Source organism: Stegastes partitus, unplaced genomic scaffold (genome assembly GCF_000690725.1).
Source record: "Stegastes partitus isolate 25-593 unplaced genomic scaffold, Stegastes_partitus-1.0.2 Scaffold145, whole genome shotgun sequence".
NCBI lineage: Eukaryota > Metazoa > Chordata > Actinopteri > Pomacentridae > Stegastes > Stegastes partitus.
The window spans coordinates 245,289-264,887 of record NW_007577876.1 but is presented as its reverse complement, the minus strand read 5'-3'; the positions used below and the strand labels follow the sequence as shown (position 1 = coordinate 264,887).

Below are 19,599 nucleotides of genomic sequence, written 5' to 3'. Positions count from 1 at the left end.
TGCCTTGAAGTTAATGAAGAAGAAAACCAGAGGTTACTGATGGAAACGTTTCATTTAATGTTCTGTGCAAAGTTCTACAAGCAGCTCATGGAGTTAGCAGACGACATGCAGGTCAGCGACAGACATGAAATAACACGTTACAAGTCTTTTTAACAAAAGTACGGCTGAAGAACGACACAGTTCTCCTTCTGTAAAGGCTGATTGACACTCGGCTGCTCCCTGGAGCTCTTTCAGGTGCTTTCCAACATATTCAGATATTCTGCTGAACTGACAACACCGTCTACTGCAGAGGGCATGTTTGTGGATCGGACTTTAAAAATGTTCAGATGGATTTTTGTTAAACACCTTTTGAAGGAATCGTGTAGTTTGTCCACTGATCTGCTACGCTGCTGGTAAACATGACATCAGGTGTTCTCCATCATTGGTCAGTGCATTGATCCTTTCATGGTATCGGTCTTCTACAGGGTTTAATTCAGGCCCGTCATGTTCTACAGATGTTCTACCAGTATCTACAGACGTTTGGACAAAAACAGGCTTTTGGTCAAATTCATCTTTTACTGAGTGTTTTTTTTAATGTGCATTATTCACATATCAGTAATTCATCTTCCATATATTACACTTCTCACTCCCAGCCCAAAGTATTTATTCAATTAAATTTCATTCAATGCAACAGCTACACAGATTTTATGACAAACTCTCTACACACTACATCGTTTGGTAATTTATTATTCCTCGTTAGACAATAATAGAAATTTGTTAAAATACTCTCAAAACTCTGAACGAACAAAGATAATTTATTTCTATGGTTTAATCGCAGCATTTGTTTGACACTACCTCCTCCCTACCATGAGTTGCTTTCTAGGGACAATCATATTGTGTCAAAAGACGCAGAACCGAGATGGACCTTGTTGGAAGTGTGATCAGCTGACATGGTGCCGATGCTTCTGAATACACTGACTGGGGACGCCTCAGGATGACCGAGTCATTTAAACAGTATTCATCTGAAGGCATGCTGCTCATTAAACAAGATCTTTGGATGAGGACAGACCTACACTTAGGTTAATATGACACTTTATTGATCCCAAACAGGAATTCCAGAGGGAAAATTCCAAAGTTATGTTGTTCGGGACCATTTTTGAAATCCTTCCTCATCCGTCTTTCAGCTTTAAAGTTTAAAACGTGTGGAAAGACAATCAGGCACTGAGTCTTGGTCAGAGAAGTGGCAGCTGGTTGGATTTGCTGCAGTACAGTGAGCCGTCTCACTTCTGTTGAAGGCAGTGTTTCCATGCGTGGATCACTCGTTTGTGCACGCGTGTTCCTGGGCCTGACGTGTGCGTGTTCGCCGCTGACGTGACACAGAGTCAGACGTGTTCCTACTGTCCCTCTTGCCTCTGATGGATTCTCTTCTGAAGAAGATTCCAAGCTTTCAGTACCTTCAGAATAAAACGCAGGGGAAAATGATCCAGTGATCTTATTCTATAGACCTGGACTGTGTCATGTAATGCAGACGTGTGGATGGCGTGTGTCTGACCTGTTTGCGAGTGACTTCGGGCTCCCACAGCGTGCTCAGCACTATGTTAGCCTGCTCCACTTGCTTGCTGCTGGACCACTGACTCTCCAGTCGGCGCAGGGCGTCTTCTGTGGTCACACCATCCCGCTCCGTTATCCTCAACACAGCCTGAGAGGAGAAACAGCAGGATTCAGGGGAGGCAGGTCCAACTTTCACATTTTCCAACTTTGGTGCCCCCCAGTGGTCGAGTGCAAAACAGGAAAGTATGGTCAACAACAACAACGTACACACTCCCCCATAGCGACAAGTATGTCAAACATATCAACAAATAGGCTTCATACAATCACAGCATCACATGAATAAACAGAAAGATTTAACTTCTGCAGTCAAGTTAAATCAAATAATGACTGAGACTGTTCTAACACTGCTTTGACTTCTCAACCCTTTGACCCGCGAAACCTGTCAGTGAGTTTGAAAAGCATGATACCTTTTTAATTTATTTCCATTTATCAGAAGCAAAAACTGTAGAAAAATAAAACCCCTGAAAGAATTGTCTCATTTTTCCAGCGGACCCTGAACTACTCATCTGTTCTGTTGCAAAACTGAACCAAACCTAAACTTAAAAATAAATCACAATATTCCATCAAGACCGCTTTATTACACACGTCTCTTTTCAAAATGTGCCAAAAATACATCAAATCTGCACCGAACGGATTCTGTAATAAACACAAAAACTGGAGCCACAAGTGACTCAGCTGCAACCACAAGTCACGTTCAGGGACGTCCAGGCTGAACTGCAGGCTGTGTCTACAGACAGCTGGATGGAGCTGAATGGAGCTGGATGGAGCTGAATGGAGCTGAATGGAGCGAAGCGTAGAAACAAATCAAGAAGTAGGAAATATCTATAGTATGTAAAGCACACTTTTCCCTCATACTGGGAACACTTGTGGACACAACATGTTGATTCCAGGTTGTTTCAAACGTTTTTATTTTCCTATTTTGAACCATTTGTGCCATTCTAACTTTGTCACAGTGCTTTGAGTCCCTCTACTTCCAGCCATGGCTGTGCTGTGTCCATAGAGGTGCAGGAGTTTATATTTCAGTGACCAATGAGCCCACAGTGAGTCAAAATGTGAGCATAGAACACCCAGGGACTGTCTGGGGTTCAGAGGGTTAAGGGAAGCTTTGTCTCACATATCCCACTGCAGGATGCATTTTCGTCACAGTCACTCAAGCGAATGCGGCTCTAAGTTTGTGTCACTGAGCAAGTACAAGCACATTACCTCCTCCTCGGGGATGATGGTGACCCAGACCTCGTGGACCAGATCTGTCCAGCCGGCCTCCAGAAGAACTGCTGCATCCACCACACAGACCTGTTTACCTGCAAAGACAATAAAACGCTCATGTCTCCTGTAGGAAAACAGCAAAGACAAGCAGAGTGACGGGAACACGACACACTCTGGACATCACTTCCATTTCTGCTGTTCATAAACGATTTTCTAAAAACCAACAAATGAATACTGAACTGTTCTGTCCATCAGTTCCTGAATCACATGTGGAATAAATGCACTTTAAAATAAGCATAAGAATGTTTTAATGCTATAAATGAAATAAATACACAGAACCAGGACACTGATCTGGCCGGCACAGCTCTGCAGATCATTCAGGGTAAGTCTGTATGATACCTTCGTCTCTGGCTTGACTGACTCTGCTCTTCACCAGAAGTGCGATCTCAGGCCACACGATGTCTGTCAGGGCTTTCAGTCGCTCCTGCATGAAAAACAGCATGTAGGTCAGACTTTCATTTGCTGCGTCGTAATGTGGTGTCACTTAAAGCGTAAAGTCGTATCACCTGGTTTCCAAAAACCTTCCTTCCTAATGCGCGTCTGTTGATGGTTTTATCTTCATTCAGAACATCTGAGAGCGACAAAAACAAACATCACTGCACTGCTTTACATGCTGTTCAATACAGAACATTTACAAGGGAACAGTAACAGTCAGGGCATCGGGAACACGTCTGCACTCGTTACTAAAACATATGCTTCTGTTTGCCTCCAGGTTGTACAACACGTCTGTTCACTGTGGGTGTTTTTGTTGCATCAACCATTTGAGGCTAAGAAATCAAAACTTGACATTGTGATAAGGCTGATGGATACAGCTGGCCGTGGTGACCCAGAACCATCCCTTAGACACAACGCTGTGGAAAGAGAGTATTTTATGAGGAGCTGGACTTGTGGAAGGAGTTTTTAGCATTCAGACTTCAGACGGAGGTCCGGCCTTTTTAAAGTTTAAAATTCCAAGATTCATTTTCTATATTCGGTCGAATATCTTAAAAGAAAAGGCGACGACTTTCTAGCAGTACTTGGCCATTAAAGCTGATTCTGATTCTGATCGTGGTGTCTGAAAATAATTCTTGTTGAATTTCTTGAAATGAAACTTTAGTTTTATATAAATACTGTAGAGGTAAAAAATAAAGGACAGGACTTCTGAATGTCCACAGCAGTGACCAGATGGACTGGATTGAGATATAATAAATGCTCCTTTAATCATCAAGATGAACGGCAGAAGTCAAACAATCAACTTCAAAGTGAAATCAATGATGTGACACATCCCGACTTGAAAAAACACAAAAGCTCATTAATCATCCTCCAATGATTCAACAGGACCAGAACCCGTGTGAGTGAAGTACCACCAACACCACCGTCTAACCCGTCCAACAACATCATGTATCTGGAGGTCCAGTGTTTCCTCACCTGCCCCAAACTCTTCAAGCACTCTGTGATACCCCGCTGCACCGGGCTGGTACACCTCATGGCCCAGTTTGTCACAGTCGATCCGAACCGCGCCGAGAGCCTCCAGCCGTCTGGCGATGGAGCTCTTTCCACTGCCGCTGCCTCCCGTCAGGCCAATCACATACGGCAGAGGAGGGAGGTGGGCCGCGTCCTGGCGCAGACAAAACAGACGATAAAATGCTGTAGGTGATGCAGAAAAACAACCAGAAAGCGTTTTCACATTGAAGAACACCAGCTAATGCTGCAGCACTGCGACTCCACGGGTGGAGGTGACGACATGCTGCCCTGGAAGTGATCACAAGGAGCTCCAAGAACAAGTGGGGCCTGCGTACAGACACTAACCTCCCTCACCGCTGTGAACACGAAGAGATAAAGTCTGTATGAAAAGGGACAAACAAAAGGAAGTGAGTGTGCACCTGCCAGCTTCTGTACGACTCTCAGACTTCTATGAAAACAACCTGTTTGGCAGCTTTCTTGTGCCGTGAACCTCTAAACGAATAAATCTGGCAGATCGTCTGAAATAATCACATAAGCCTGATTCATCTTCAGTTGTCAGTAAACACATGAGCCGACCAGCTCCACACACACGGAGCTGCTAAAGTCAAAATGTGAGGTTTCACAGCACTTTAAAAAGCCACTGTACATTTAGAGCATTGGATAGAAGAAGAGAAATGTTTCTACCTGGAATCAGACAGCTCCTATTAAAGCTGTTAAACATTTAAGATCCCACAAACAGACTGAGCCCCTCATAAAGAGTCAGCTTCCTGTTTCTGTTGCTTCACCTTCTAAACTTCTGCTGGAAAAACAAAGCCAGTTCAGTTTAATGTTTTGCTTCAGTGAGTGATTAAAAAAACCCAACCACGTGGTTCAGAGCACAATCTGACAACGACATTAACAGGAGTGGAGGCAGCGCTGCTTGAAAAGGAATCTCATGAAACACAAATGAACTCTGCTGACGGTCTTTGTTAAGCTTTAATGCTTTTTTCTGTTCACAGAGTCAATAAAACGGGATCAGATGTTCTTTTACAGACACACGCTGGAAAATGTCTAATGAAAGGCTGCAGAGTGATGCTCAGACTGTGATCTATGAAGCCTGTGAAGCAGTTTGTGGGCGTTTCCATTCCTGAACCTCGACAACGACGGCGAGAAGCAGAACAAACTCAAACACGTCTCTTTTGCAACGCTACATGTTCCTGTAACGCTTTGAATGCTTATTTTACAATAAATGAAACTAGAACCTGGAGTGAACACGTTCAACATTTCTCAGAGTGGTGTTCCTACATATTACATCTATCTGTAATTTATTTCATGCTTTCCTTCTACCTGCTCTGTGTAAATACAGCCTAAACTTGGATTTTTACCACCGTTGGCCACACTGAGTCACAAACAGCTTCACGGCTGCACCGAGGAATTACATTTTCTTTTTTTATTTTCTTTACAGAATTTGGTTAATTCAAACAGTTTGTTTTTGTCAAACAACACAAGCAGGATAAAGTGATACTGAGGAAATGGTAATAATTCTGATTTTAAACTTAGATTTGGTTGTTTTTTCCTGACAGAACCAGAAGGCACATATGATTATTCACTACAATACTCTGACAAACGGTGCAGCTGAGGCGATTTCATAGAAGTTAGCACGCCTTTCAAACCTGTGGGCTAGTTTTGGGGCTCAGAGGGTTGATAAGCCCTCGGTAGGAAAATAAAGTGTGTTGATATGAAGCTGTGCCGTCACATCACAGCTAACTGGTCCTTCATGTAGACGGTAGCTCTGAGCTGCTCTCACTGCCACTGTAAGGACCATTTTCTGGCCCAGAAGTCCTTCGTCCAAAAGGAAACACTAGGAAGCTGTTCCAGGACCTACTTTAGGCGGAGCAAGCAGGGTGCCCAGCAGACGAGAGCGTAGGCTGGAGGAGCTGATCTTCTCCTCCTCTGTCTCGGTGTGGTGAGCATCTTTCAGCAGCTGGATCTCGTGGAGGACCAGAACTGGAAGGCCCTGGTTCAGAAAGCAGACAACAACAAGGTCAGGCTCACTGGCTTCTGGACCACGAATAAAATGTGCACTAGAGATGTTTTCTGTGCTTTCTTTACACTGTAAACCTGTTTGTCTTTTCAGAAAGTGACCTTAAAGAAAAGTTAAACGATGGATGAGAAGCAGTGTTTAGATGAACTGTAGCCAGACTCAGATGAGTTTGGACCAGTTCAGAAGTCTGTTGTGTGGAAACGGCTCATAAAAAAGTACGATTTATGTGTCTAGCTGTTGTTTGTGATGGACACTGCTTACTTATATGTGCTGGAGGGGAGCTGGTAGAAGAACCACATGCTGATCTCTTAAATGACGTACATTTTACATCTCAGAGCTGTACACAAGTTGATATTAAACATGCTGCTAATTTGCTGACGTACGTTCTCCTGCCGTTTCTTATTGACGGCCTCGCCTCCCTTTCGAGTCTCCTCGCTAACCACAATGCACTCCAGCTGCGGGTCAACTATGGACACTCCGTAGGGGTCGTCCAGAGGCACGATCTCCACCTGTAGAGACGGTTTGGTGTCTTGTAGGAACTCCTGTAGTCTCTGGACGCGCAGAGCGTAGGGCTCGATCAGCTCCTTCAGCACTTTCTCTAAAACCAGGAAGACAAAGGTGTCAGAGGCTGGTTCCAGATGGATGTTAGTCTGATAAATGTCAGTACTAAAACTGAGCAACTCACTTTTAAGCATCGCTTGGTCACACACACCAATGAGGAACCTTCTACTGGCCAGCAGGCACGAGATATTGAGCAGCGTCTTGTGGGCCCCATGGAGCCGGTCAAATGTCCCTCCTACTACCACATCGCTGTAGGTCTCCAAAGGTTCTGTCTTTTCCTCAGGCTCTTTCAGCTCGTCCTCCTTCTCCTGCAGCCTGGTTAGCTGTGGCTGAAGCAGCACTGAAGGCAGGCTGGGGCTGCAGACGTAGCAGTGGCCGGCGTATCTCTGGAGACACTGCGTGACCTGAAGGGACTGACCTGGGTCCTGCACAGCAAAGTCTGTTAGCACCACCTCCGGGGAGTGAGACAGAGACTGTGGAGTGGGGAAGGGGCTGTTCGGAGTCGTGGTCCCGCTGCAGGCAGCTGACTGAGCGCGTACATTAGTCAGAAGAACACGAACGTCCAGGTGGCCGCATACATCCGCTGCGTTGCTGTAAAGGCGGGTAATGAGCGTAGACAGGTCCACTACCGGGGGAATGAAAACTGGTCGAGGCTGGCTCCCACCTCCCAGGTTCAGCCCCGGGTGGAGGTGGACATACAGCGTACGCTCCACCAGCTGAGCGGCTGAGCTGAGCACCGGAGCGATGCGCAGGGGAAGGGTGTGGAGAGGAGACGTCAGCACAAGGATGCCCGTGCTGAACATGGACATGGTGCTCGCTGATCTCACAGGGACTCAGAACACAGAGCAGTGCTGTCAGGGGGTGGCTAAACCCTGGACGGGACGGGAAACAAGAGACAGTCAGAAACAGAAGCAGCTGAGGCTGCTCAAGCTGTGGTGAACGTTATGCTGATGGCATAACACTGTCAACAGCCTGCAGGCAACACAGGCAGGAGGCTGGCAAAGACAGACCAATAATAATACTGAATGGTTGCATGTCTATCATTGTATTAGCGATTCTAATTCTTCACAATAATAATAACTAATAAAAACATTACTGAGCACTTCCTCCTTGAAACTGCAAAGTACTAATGACGGTCTCAAAAACCCAGACTCAGACTTCAAGGTTTAATCCGTAACAAACCCACAGAACCAATCCTGCATCATTCTTCTTTCTCAGGATCAGTTTCAGGTTTGAACACGTATGTCTGAATTACTCCAGCATGACAACATGCCATGATGTAGCGGAGCAGCTTCACAGTGCCTGAGCAGTCGTAGGTGGGGATGGAGGAGGGGATCTAATAGATGCACACAGTCAAGGTCACACCAAGGTCATTTCAGGCAGAATGGGATTATTGTCAAGGAAAAAACTCTAAATAAGTTTGATGCACAGAGATGAGTTTTTAGGGCTTTAAGAATATTATCAGCGCTGTGGCAACAGGTCTGCATCCTGCTGACGGGGCTTTTAGACGCTATTGATTGTTTACAGCTAAACCTGAGCGGTCAGAGAACGTCTAGATTACAGATAATCTTATCACCATCCTCACTGCGTCTCTCGGTTATGTTTACGTGATGCACTGAGCTGTAAGAATGGAATGATTTACCAGCTCTACCAACAGTACTGCTATTCACCAACAGCCCTTGTGCTGATGTTTAACTCGTTCATTATGGTGTAACGAGGACGATGGCTGAACAGTTCACTGATTTCAACCTGAAATCACAATTTGAAAAAAATCCAATTAATAAATGGCAACACATTCTACACAACACGTCTCAGCCTAAATTAGTTTAATTATTACTTTAATCAGCTTAATTGCAGAACATGTCATATGTACACATTGCTCTGGAGCCATGAATGATCGACATCTTCTACTATCATGTGTGGTTCACACACAGGTCAATTATTTTATTATTTTATGCTGATTACTTTATCTATTAACCCAACACGCTCACAGCTCTCTGACTCCTGCTGTACTGCTTGATGTCCTTTAAAGAAGGAACAAATACACGTTGGAACCAGTTTATATCTTTACATTTATTTATATATATATATAACTGTTAATTATCTGATGGGGTCTAATGGAGGAGCTGAAGTTTTATAACAGATTATATCTGTTGGACAAATCCCAGTTAGATCAGGTGTCCAGACTGTTCAGGCCTGAGTGACACCAACATGTTCACCTGGTGTCCTCTGTGTCCTTTCATGGTCTGTCAGTCCTCCACAGATGTCCACTAAATGCTCCACAAACTAAACACCATGTGGTGCAAAAGGCTGTGTGTTCTCCTCACCCAGCAGACAGTGGACAGACCTCAGGCTGATCACACTGTTGGTCCCAATCACTGATCGATTACAGAGCAGATGCAGGACTGTGCTGTTCATACCGGGGCTGTGAGCTGCTCAGTGTTTGGCCGATACGTGTTCCTGCGAGCAGCTGCTTGGGTCTGACTTTATGGGCCATGAACACAGAGCTGAGCAGAACTTTGTGTGTGCTCACAGCTAGCTAGCTAAGCAGCGCTACACTGAGATCAGCAGGAAAAGCTCCAGTTCACAGAGAAAGCGCTGAAATAAACCAGAATTCAACCCGTTTCCACATTCTGCCATCGATAAAGGTATTAATTATGACCTTAACGTGTCGCAGCAGTCTGTGTTCTGCTCCAGACTACCTCTGCTGAGGCCCATGCACAGTAAACACACACACCTTTGGCAGTTTAGCAGCAGCTTACCTGCGCTGAGAGGCGCTAAAACGAAGCGCAAAACGGACGAATAGCGCAGTTCAGATCTACAACCGTCCGCATATTTACTGAGGAGGTCGTTTCCCGACTCTCTCCAACGAGGAACTGGCTTATCCAGTCCTCTCCAGCCCAAACAGCGAAGCAGCCACCAGTGGAAGTCACTCACACATGAACTGGCTTGAATGATCACGTGATATGTTACGAGCGCTCTGATTGGTCGAGGCAGCAGCTGAGACGTATGGGACACGTAGTCTAAACTACAACCAGGTGACCACAGGCAGCAGGACGGTATTCTGCTAAATACAGAGGCGGAAAGTACATTTACTCAAGTACTGTACTGAAGAACAATAAGTGTTTATAGTATTTACTACTTCATACGTCAACTTTCCTGCATGTCAGAGGGAAACTCTGCTTTTTATGGGATCCTTTCCAGTGACACTTCATCTGTACTCATTTGAACCTTTTTACATCAATTATTGGTGAAAGCAGAAAAATTTGGCACCCGGTGAAAATAAAATTGAAAATACTGCTTTTAAATATTTGTTCTCCTGTAGATCAGCTCATTTAATATTATCCATGTTGTGTCCAAAAACATATAGGCATGAATCTAGATATATAATAAGACTCCAAAATGTTTGATATAATTCTTTTATCAGCTGATTCTTTATAATGCTCTAGTAAACATTTATGTGAAATTTATGGCAGTTTTGTCATTTTTACCACACTTCACGGGCAAAGCGATGGCCTCATTAGTTACCCTCACACAGGAACACCCAAACCCTTTATAAATATATATATAAACTCTTCATATTAAATCTCCTGAACCCAGAATCAGTTATGTTGACATCATTATTTAACTGCAGAAAACATTGAAATAATATTAAGCTTTAAATTTTAGCCCCTGGCAGCCATCTCGAGTATTTATATCCAGCATGACAAGTCTACACGACCCTAAATCTCCTGACAAACTATGCATCCATTGATAAAAAATCAGCAGAGAATAAGACAACCAGTGGTTTCAGAGTCACACTCCTTGATTGATGGACTACCATCCCATCCTCTTTTGTGCCTTGTTTGGGGAAGTAACATCCTCAAATGTACATGTTCAACCAATTCACCTCAGTGATAAATTAATCAATTTAAATTAATTTATGAAACCCTGGACTCAGTAGAAAATGTCTGTTCATCTTCTAAAGTCTCTGTGCAGTGATAAGTACAGTTATCTATCATACATCTTTTCAGATAACGAAAAGAAAACACGGAAGTGCCACAGTCTGCAGTTCCTAGAATGTCCACTGGAGGCAGGCTCCAAATGTGAGTGGAGCCCATCTTAAAATTCAAAACCTAACAGCAGAAATATACGTTTACGGCCCAGTCCAAAGAACAGTTTTCATCTTAATAGTGTATTTCTCTTTTCATTACAACTGTATGGGAGTAAATTCTTATGTAACTCACCCATTTAAATTATATTAAGGCTAAAAACCCTGCAATAACTAATGCATTAATTAATCACGTATGCACATGGGTACCTTCACAGGCCAGTCCATGACCAGGACATATTTGTGACAGCAGGAACCACCACACTGAGCTTCATAACTTCTCTGTAGGGAACCTATGGGTGACGTTTTGTAGGGTTTGTCTGTCTTTTTATATGATCTGTGCTCTAACATGGATAAGTGGTAAAATCAGTGAGGTTAATTGAAAACACCTGTAAGTATGTACAAAGCCTTTAAGAAAGGATGTCAAAGATGATTCTGCTCTCTGCAGACCTGACTCCCTCAGACAGGTTGTAAAGCCTCAGATTACTAAACCTGGTTTTTATCCTTGAAAAGGAAAAAATTGAAGTCCTTGTTTGAGGTACTGGGATATGCCCTGAGCCCCCTGTGTTGTCCAGAGTTTAATGCTGACATTTTGGCATTAGTCTGGATTTTTTTTTGGTTCTTTGAAGCTGCTTTAAAACTCATCTGTAGTTTTTGCTGGAGCAACAACTCCTTAAGCCATGAAGTCTGCCAGCGTTCAGGTTTATCGACAGTCATCTGGATGAGGATCAAAGCATTTTAGGGTGAATCTCATTTGCAAACTCATTTCACATACAAATGGCTGCCTTTAAAAAAACACAATGAAAGAATGCTGTTCTCGGTTGCAGAGAAATCATTACCCTCTGTAGATGTAGTAACGTAAACTACTTGTATATCATGAAATACTACAAAGAAGAAGACCTAAAGTCAGTCTGAGGATTGTGACTGCTAAAGACATGTAGTCAGAGGATATGGCTTCTAGTATTAAATGGGGATTTATTATTTGAATGCTAAAATGTATTAAATGATTCTTTGCTGAAACTGTTCATGCATCTAAAAGCTATTTTAGAGATGCTTCATTTTCATAGCAGGCACACTATTATCACTGTGTGACACAAACAAGTAAACAAATACCAAATTAATGTTTTACTTCAGGCCAAAGACACTTCATAAATATATTTAATAAAACAAGAGAATTTGTGGCAAGTACAAAGACTGAGGCAAACAATTATTCTTGCAGAAGATTTTTTTTAATTTTTAGTTTATAGTTTGAGGCCAACAATTTGTTTTTACAAAAATAATAAAAAGAAATGAAGTGTTATCTCCATACTGTAGAAAGAGTTGCATGATGAAGCCCTGGGGTTAGCTGGGCAGAGGCATTGCATAAGTAGCAAAAAAGGATATCAACACAAGTAAAAACAACAGATTCAAGTAAAAAGTCATGTAATCATAATGAAGTCACATTAAAGCCTGGTGGCAATTCTTGGAAAGTAAGACTCTTGTTGGGTTTTTGACTTTTGGTCAGAGGAATCGAACTGAACCACGGGACCTCTAGTGAACGGTGCAGCTCTTTTCAGGACACCTGACAGCAAAGTGCTCAGTAAGACAGAACTACACTCACCGGTCCCTATTAGGTACACCTGTGAAGTCCTAATGATGTGCCCGCATCGTGTAAGTGACTGGACATGATATCAGGAACACTTTTAAATGAAATGCAGCCCAGTACACCATCACCGCCCACTACGACTTCAATAATAAACATCAAGTAGAATCATCACTTTATTGACAACAAAAACTGAAACTGTAGAAGCTTCGTAAGAAAAGAAATCATGACAGCAACGTTGCATAGGACTACATTCACAGGTGTAGCTAATAGAGCTGCTCTAGAAATACAAGCTGGTACAGAAATGTGAGAAGTCGTAGTCAAAGTATGAAATTGTTGATGGTGAGCCTGCAGCACCAGGCATGACATCTTCAGTGGATATACGCTGATGAACACGGACAGACGGCTTCTGTTCAGTTCAACTCCCCTGCTCCACGTAAAGCCTGCTCACATGTATTAATTTACTTTCTTATCGCTGGTGCTATCACTGGCAGCCGTGTCGTAATGGCACTTCTCCACGCATCGCCGTGGAAACCATCCCCTTATACGCTCTCCGGCTAAAAGTCAAAACAGAGAGAAGACAGTTACACATTTCTTAGCTTGAATTTGAAAACCGAGCAGCAGAAGCATCTCATCTCACCTCTCATTTGCTCCTCGCTCAAAACTTTGTCTCCATACATCCACCACCTAAAGCCAAAAACATGAACACAGCTTCAGGCTCACGCGTCACATGAAAGCCTGAGTCGGCGTTTCTGTGGAGATAAACGTACTTGGTGCCGCGAGTGGCCAGAATGGTGTCCCCCTTGCTGAGGGGGATCCTGGGCTCCTCGGTGCAGGGGGTTCTGAAGAACGTTTGGAGACCCTTGTTGAGAGGGCAGCAAGCTCCATTATATTCCTCCACTGCCCGGTACTGGACCTGCTGGTCAAAGCAAACAAGACGTCTGGTTATTCTACTGCTCTGAGCATTAGTCCACACCAGACTCTTACATGTGTGTAAAGGCTCTAACATGTCATACAGTCTTCAATATATAATCTACTGCACAAGTCAGCCAGCTATCATATAGGCAGATGTAGTGGGACCTGAAGAGATGACTAGAACTGTGGTCCACTGTGTCTATGTGTCTAGTTTCTCATTCACAAATGTCACATTTGGATTTAGTTCTGGTCAAACTAAATTTATGCTGCAAGGTTTCAGCTGCAGCAACAACCTGCTGTCACATCAGACCTCAGAAGGATGGTAATCACTACACATGGGGAGTACTGACAAATGCATGAACTATACGATGTTATATCTCACAAACACATACGTCTAACACAACACACCCAGTCCAGCCTGAAACCTAACTCATAGATCAACACAGCACAGGTGGAACAATAGGGATCTGGCAGGTACTTACACTTCGAACTCGTTTATCAGCTTTCTGCTTCAGCTGCTCAATCTGGTGAAAAAGAGGCAGCATAACTGAAGTCACTGCTGTTTAAGGGCGTGACTTTAATCTCAGTGTTTAACATGAACTGTAGAAGAGCAGAGTTGTGATGGCATCATGTGGACTACAGCATCAAACCGTATTCATTATCTGACCCAGTAAGACGTGTCAGAAGAGGTAAACAGGTGAAACAAAAGCAGCAACAAACATATGAAACAACTGCAGAGTTAAACTGAACCTACAGTTAAGGTGTACTGGTGACACTTGGGATGGACTGGCCATTCAAGGCCGTCTCCTTTGGGTGTCCCTGACCATGTAAAGACTTGCTTGAAATTCAGCCAGCGGCTGCCGAGGTCGTACGGGAAGATAAAGTCCTCCCCTGTTTGGTAGTGCTGTATTCTGTCTTTGGCCTGGTGGAAAACACAAGAGAAACTCAAGCACGTCTGTGGCGCAATCGTCCTACATGTTGGACTTAGAGATGGTTCTGGAGCTTCTTCACATCGGTCCTATAGTGTCATTGTAAACATACAGAACTATGACAACCAAATATTACAAACACATCAATTATAAATCCTTTAACTCTGTGTCAGTTCTAAAGCATTTTGGAATCCTAGATTATTGTCCAACAATTTAAAAAACAGTAAAATTCCTTCATTTTAAATCACGTTAACATCACAACATTTCATCACAAAACAAAAATCAAAGAGACATTCTGACCTTTTCCTCGATCCAGGACTCGATCGAAGTCTTATTTCGAAGGATGACTTTCATCTGAAAGAACAGACGACTTCATTAACAGAGTCTATGGGTCAGCTTATAATTTCTTAATCAATAACTGAATTATTGCATCACTGATTGCTCCTGGACACACTGATAATGTTCCAGGTTCAGATGTTTGAAATGTTTTGTTTCCTCTTTTTTCTGGGAAGTCTCAGTAACCATTGGGTTAAAGCCACGATCAATTCAATCAGTTTGTGAATTTGTGTTTTCTCTGAGTGTACAAATCACTGTTTCCTATTATTGTTCTATGTTCTGTCTTTATTAACTTCATGTCGTATTTGCGTTTATTTGATTTCTTTGCTAATGTGTTTTCAAATAAATCAGGAGAAATATAGATGTAGGTGAGAAGCATGAATGCATTTTTACATGGAACACGCCTCCTCACAGTAACGCCTGCCTTCGGGCCATAATGTGCTGGTTTTCACTAGAACAGGGGCGTCCAATCCTGGTCCTGGAGGGCCACAGTCCTGCATGTTTTAGATGTGTCCCTCTTCCAACACAGCTGATTCAAATGATCAGGATGGTTATCAGGCTTCTGCAGAGCTTGATGATGAGCTGATCATTTGGATCAGAGGGAAACATCTAGAACATGCGGGACTGTGGCCCTCCAGGACCAGGACTGGACACCCCAGCACTAGAAGCTTCTTGTGTAAACTCTGAACCCTAAATGCAAACCGTATGAAAAGCTTACCTGTATGAAGAAAAGCATACCAACTGCAATAGTGGTGCCCAGTGCCAAGCCTAAGGCAAAGAGTGTGGCAGCGAAGGCGGGCACACTGAAGGGCATGAGAGGCTGGACCTGACGTACAGCGCTCATGTCAATCTTTACAGTACTCCAGCCGAATGATATCTGCGGCGAGGACAGAGAGCAGAGTTTGATAAGCATGATGAGGCCTTCGACCTCAGCTGTGATAAAGAGTGGCCAGAAGCACGGTGCGGCGCAGAGACTACTCACTCTCTCATACAGTTGTGTGTACATGGTCATGATGAAGATAATGGCAGCGTGGGAGCAGCCCAGCGGCGCCAGCAGCAGGAAGCTGGTGAAGTAGGCGTGGTTCGTGTGGCCGCAGCAGTTGTTGATCCAGGGACAGTGGTGGTCCATCTTCATCACACACCTGAGGGAGGGGAGGCAGAGGAGGAGAGGAGTGCTGGGGGAATTGACTGGCCATTTGGGAGGACATAAAGCGACAGGTTCATCAGCAAACCACGGTGCATCTTATTGAAACGAAACAATGAAGATCTTCTGAGTGTCAAAGCTCATTGTTTCATTATAGAACTGTGACAACACAGACAAGGAGACACACAACATGTTCCATTACTACTGAGGTCATGGTGTGAGGCTGCACAGAGACCTGCAGGAGCACAAACAACCTGCACCTCACATGTCTGCTGAGGAACAGGAGGGAACGTACTGTCACAATCACAATCACAAACACTTTATTGATCCCCTCGGGGAACTGCTTTTAGTTGCAGATGATCCCAATCAAAGTCTTAAAGAAGCAGAAGTAAAGAAATATAATCAAATCAAAAGTATTAATATGAAAATAAAATAAAAATAAAATATAACACAAAATAAATACACATTCTTGCTGTTATAAGTGTATATAAAATGTAATAATAATAATAGCACTACTTGTGTTATTGCACATAGAATGATAACTGCACAATATTAAACAGTCCAAGTCCACGTAAACCTTTCACTCAGAGAGTCTGACCCTCAGAGTGAACAGCTGTACAGTCTGATGGACACAAGCAGGAAGGAGTTTTCTGATCCAGCTCTAGTTTACTGTGCTGGCGGCAGCTCAGCGATCGCGCTGCTCGAGTACCTCATCTCTGAACTCTTTCCTTTCTTTACAAGTCCATCTGACACAGGAGGGAGAACACCTGCTCTCGCTTTGGTAGTTGTAATTACCTGTTACACTTTCGACAGTGATGGGATCTGGGGGACTTGTACCCTTGGCACACTCTGCAGTACTGTAGGAACTGGGCATCCTGATGATTTTCCTGTTTCAGGATAAAAAAAATAAAATAAAACAAGATGTAAATGAACAACAATGGCAATAAGAATGTCATTAGATCTTTTGCAGAGGTAGTCCCAAACTGTTCAACTCTATTTCAGCAAACACCAGCAAATAAAGAGTTACAGGGCTTGATTCTTACTGGTTTCCAGCCCAGAGGAATGTATCCAGGTCCAACAAACATGGCATTGAAGTAGTTGTAGAGGATGAGGACAGTCCAGTTGATGAGCATGATAAAGTTTATGCTGCCTCCTGTAGTGTCAAGCGGCCAGTACCAGATGATGGAGTCCAGAATGGCCATAGTGGAGCATATAGCAATGACGGACAGGGCTATCACTGGACCCCAGTGGCACAATCTCCGGACCTCATGGAGGTTCTCAAACGTCACAAAGGTTGACAGGAAGTTCATTTTTCCACTGCAAGGTTCGTACTAGTATTTTGGCTGCTGAGTTCCTGAAATGTAGTGACAAAGCTTCAGAGTGTTACTTCTCTCCTCTGCTATCTGGCAAAGTCAGCGGTGCAGACGACGCACATGTTTCTTCTCGTCTTCTGAGGACCCAGCAACTGGCCTGGTCTGGAGTCACTGGGGCTTTCTGTGTCCCATTGTTCTTCGCCCTGGCAAAGAGCAGCATCCTCTCCTGCCAGTCGCTGAACACGCTATCCTTGTGACAGACTCAAATTCCCCATCTATGACAGAAAGAGAGAGTTGGTGTTAAAACAGTGCTGCGACATTTTAGGACACAAGTCTCACTCTCTATTTTAAGCGCTGCTATTATCTGTGTCAGCTGTCACACTACTGTACATCCTGTGTTTTTATATTGTTTTAGCATCAACACTGCAATGTGTGGATGAACAACAGTCACATGGCAGGAGCAGTGATGTGCAGGAAGGCAAGTTACCTCAAACAGATCACAACCTTTTCTTTGCAGCTTCATACAGACAGAAAACTTGCACGGTTCTCATTTTTTCTTGACTAATCTACAAAAAACCTGTTTGATGGGACGTTATTTCCTGTGATTGAAGGGTTCTTGGATTCACTGCTTTTGTTTTTGTACTTTACGTACAAGACTTGGGTTTTGTTGTTGTGCAGTCTCCACAGTGTGCTCAGAAAACAGGTGAGGAACAGCAGAGACGCTACAGAGGAAACAACTGGCTGGAAAAAGAAAAGCAAAGTCGTCTGTAGGGAAATATTTCAACAACAGAACGGACGATGTTGAACAAAAACAGACACTCTGTCGGCAGTGTGGTGTTGCCACTAAACAAGGAAACGTGACTAATTAGTTTGATTATTCAAACTGGCATAACAAAGCCAGATCTGAACGCCATCCAAAGCAAAAAACCTATTTCGTCTGCCTTCGCCTTACACCATGTTGAAGGCTCCAAACGATTCACACCCACAAAAAAATAAAAAATAAAAAATCTCAACAGAAAAAAAAATTATCTTTCAGCTTTTTCAGAAATTCGTGTTTTGCTATCTACACAGATGTGGGCTTTTGGACGGGACACAGAGGTGTGACGGTACCAGGTTGGGGGAGTCAGCTGCGACAGATTAAAGCCTCATTTGGCTTCTTATTGCTTCACATATTTGAGTTTATGTGAAGAGTGACAGAAGGCTTTATAGGAGCTATGCCCCTTATTTCTAGGAGATGCTGAGAACCTTTCAATGTACTCTTGTACATATTGCAGAGAAACAACACATCACATGCTCAGGTATTACTAACGTCCCTAAACACCCCACAGCACGAAGCACACACACCTAAACACTGCCATGAGTAATGCATTTTGAAGGTTAGAAAGTTCACATTTTGTAGGCACAGTTTTACAAATGCTCATTTAACTCTGTCATTTTTAATTTAGTGGTTTTATATTGCTGTAGCAGCTTACATTTACCCCATTTGAGTGAACATAGTAACGCGTTTTATGTTGTATTTCGACATCTCTTATCTCTACAGCAACATGTTCTTTGTGCTTATCACTGCCATATTGAAATATTGATTAGGAAATTCAAAAGCATCTATTTTAAACAAGTACTTATTTAGCTAAAGGCTTAAAAGCAAGCACAGTAAGAGCTATAAAACACAACACTCCAATGTGGATAGTCCAACACGTCTCGTCCAGTGACCTGCTGAATACAGAGACACTGCGTTACCTTAACAGTGACTAACTAATTAGCTTCTGTTACCCAGCTAGCTAATTCGCACGACCATAAAAAACCCATTGTGACATTATATGAAAGCTTTCTGCCCAGTGGATGCACAGGTCAGACACATGTAGCCATTCTGCCTTCTCGATAATTACAAAAGTGGTTTACGTCCAGCTTTAGCTAAAAATACATGTTTGGCTTTAGCGCCGTGGGCAGAGCAGTTAGCAAACTACCGCCTGTGAGCTAGCATGTCCGCCAGCATCAACAACACCAACGTTTCAGGCGGCGGCCACAATGTACAAAGAGGAAACACCGACACAAAGACATAATAAACGCGTTCTGGTACACGCAAATGCACAGTTTTTATGAATAGAGAAAAAGGCTGTCACTTTAAATAACAAACCTGGCCACTTCCTCGATTTTTTTCCTTCGATTTTTCCTGTATACAGGGAGGAACCTTCCTCGTGGTGTCTCACAAATTATTACCCTCGACCGCTTGTGGCCCAAACAGTTTATTAGTCACTTGCCACATAGCGTAAAAAATATATTTATGTATTCCCCTTCGCCAGAGATGAAAGTGAATGATATTTTCTACCTACTTACCGAACCCACTTCCGTGTCGGAAAAATAAAAATAAAGTCCAGTTCCTTGCCGGGCGCATTACACTGCGACTCAG

The 19,599-nt window shown here is 43.4% G+C and overlaps 2 protein-coding genes across 6 annotated transcripts; both read right to left on the bottom strand.

Annotated features, from left to right (window-relative positions):
• Positions 1 to 33: 33 nt before the first annotated feature.
• On the bottom strand, positions 34 to 9,817 carry coasy (CoA synthase). Of its 2 annotated transcripts, none has more exons than XM_008279116.1 (10): positions 9,621 to 9,817; positions 7,008 to 7,755; positions 6,706 to 6,920; positions 6,164 to 6,295; positions 4,264 to 4,453; positions 3,363 to 3,427; positions 3,196 to 3,280; positions 2,794 to 2,891; positions 1,532 to 1,678; positions 34 to 1,433 (listed from the first exon to the last, which is right to left on the bottom strand). In XM_008279116.1, exons 2-10 carry the CDS (start codon positions 7,690 to 7,692, stop codon positions 1,374 to 1,376), a joined length of 1,677 nt encoding a protein of 558 aa, XP_008277338.1. In that variant the 5' UTR covers positions 7,693 to 7,755; positions 9,621 to 9,817; the 3' UTR covers positions 34 to 1,373. The 2 variants fall into 2 exon arrangements, with proteins under 2 accessions (XP_008277338.1, XP_008277337.1); XM_008279115.1 differs by having other exon boundaries at positions 9,646 to 9,817.
• Positions 9,818 to 12,718: 2,901 nt separating this feature from the next.
• Positions 12,719 to 19,557, bottom strand: zdhhc6 (zDHHC palmitoyltransferase 6). 4 transcript variants are annotated; one of them, XM_008279119.1, is made up of 11 exons: positions 19,527 to 19,557; positions 16,923 to 17,467; positions 16,675 to 16,766; positions 15,718 to 15,877; positions 15,454 to 15,612; positions 14,700 to 14,753; positions 14,225 to 14,392; positions 13,953 to 13,994; positions 13,326 to 13,474; positions 13,196 to 13,242; positions 12,719 to 13,112 (listed from the first exon to the last, which is right to left on the bottom strand). In XM_008279119.1, exons 2-11 carry the CDS (start codon positions 17,187 to 17,189, stop codon positions 13,012 to 13,014), a joined length of 1,239 nt encoding a protein of 412 aa, XP_008277341.1. In that variant the 5' UTR covers positions 17,190 to 17,467; positions 19,527 to 19,557; the 3' UTR covers positions 12,719 to 13,011. The 4 variants fall into 4 exon arrangements, with proteins under 4 accessions (XP_008277341.1, XP_008277339.1, XP_008277343.1 ...); XM_008279117.1 differs by lacking the exon at positions 19,527 to 19,557 and adding an exon at positions 19,327 to 19,505; XM_008279121.1 differs by lacking the exon at positions 19,527 to 19,557 and adding an exon at positions 19,327 to 19,505 and having other exon boundaries at positions 13,326 to 13,471.
• Between the last annotated feature and the right edge of the window lie 42 nt (positions 19,558 to 19,599).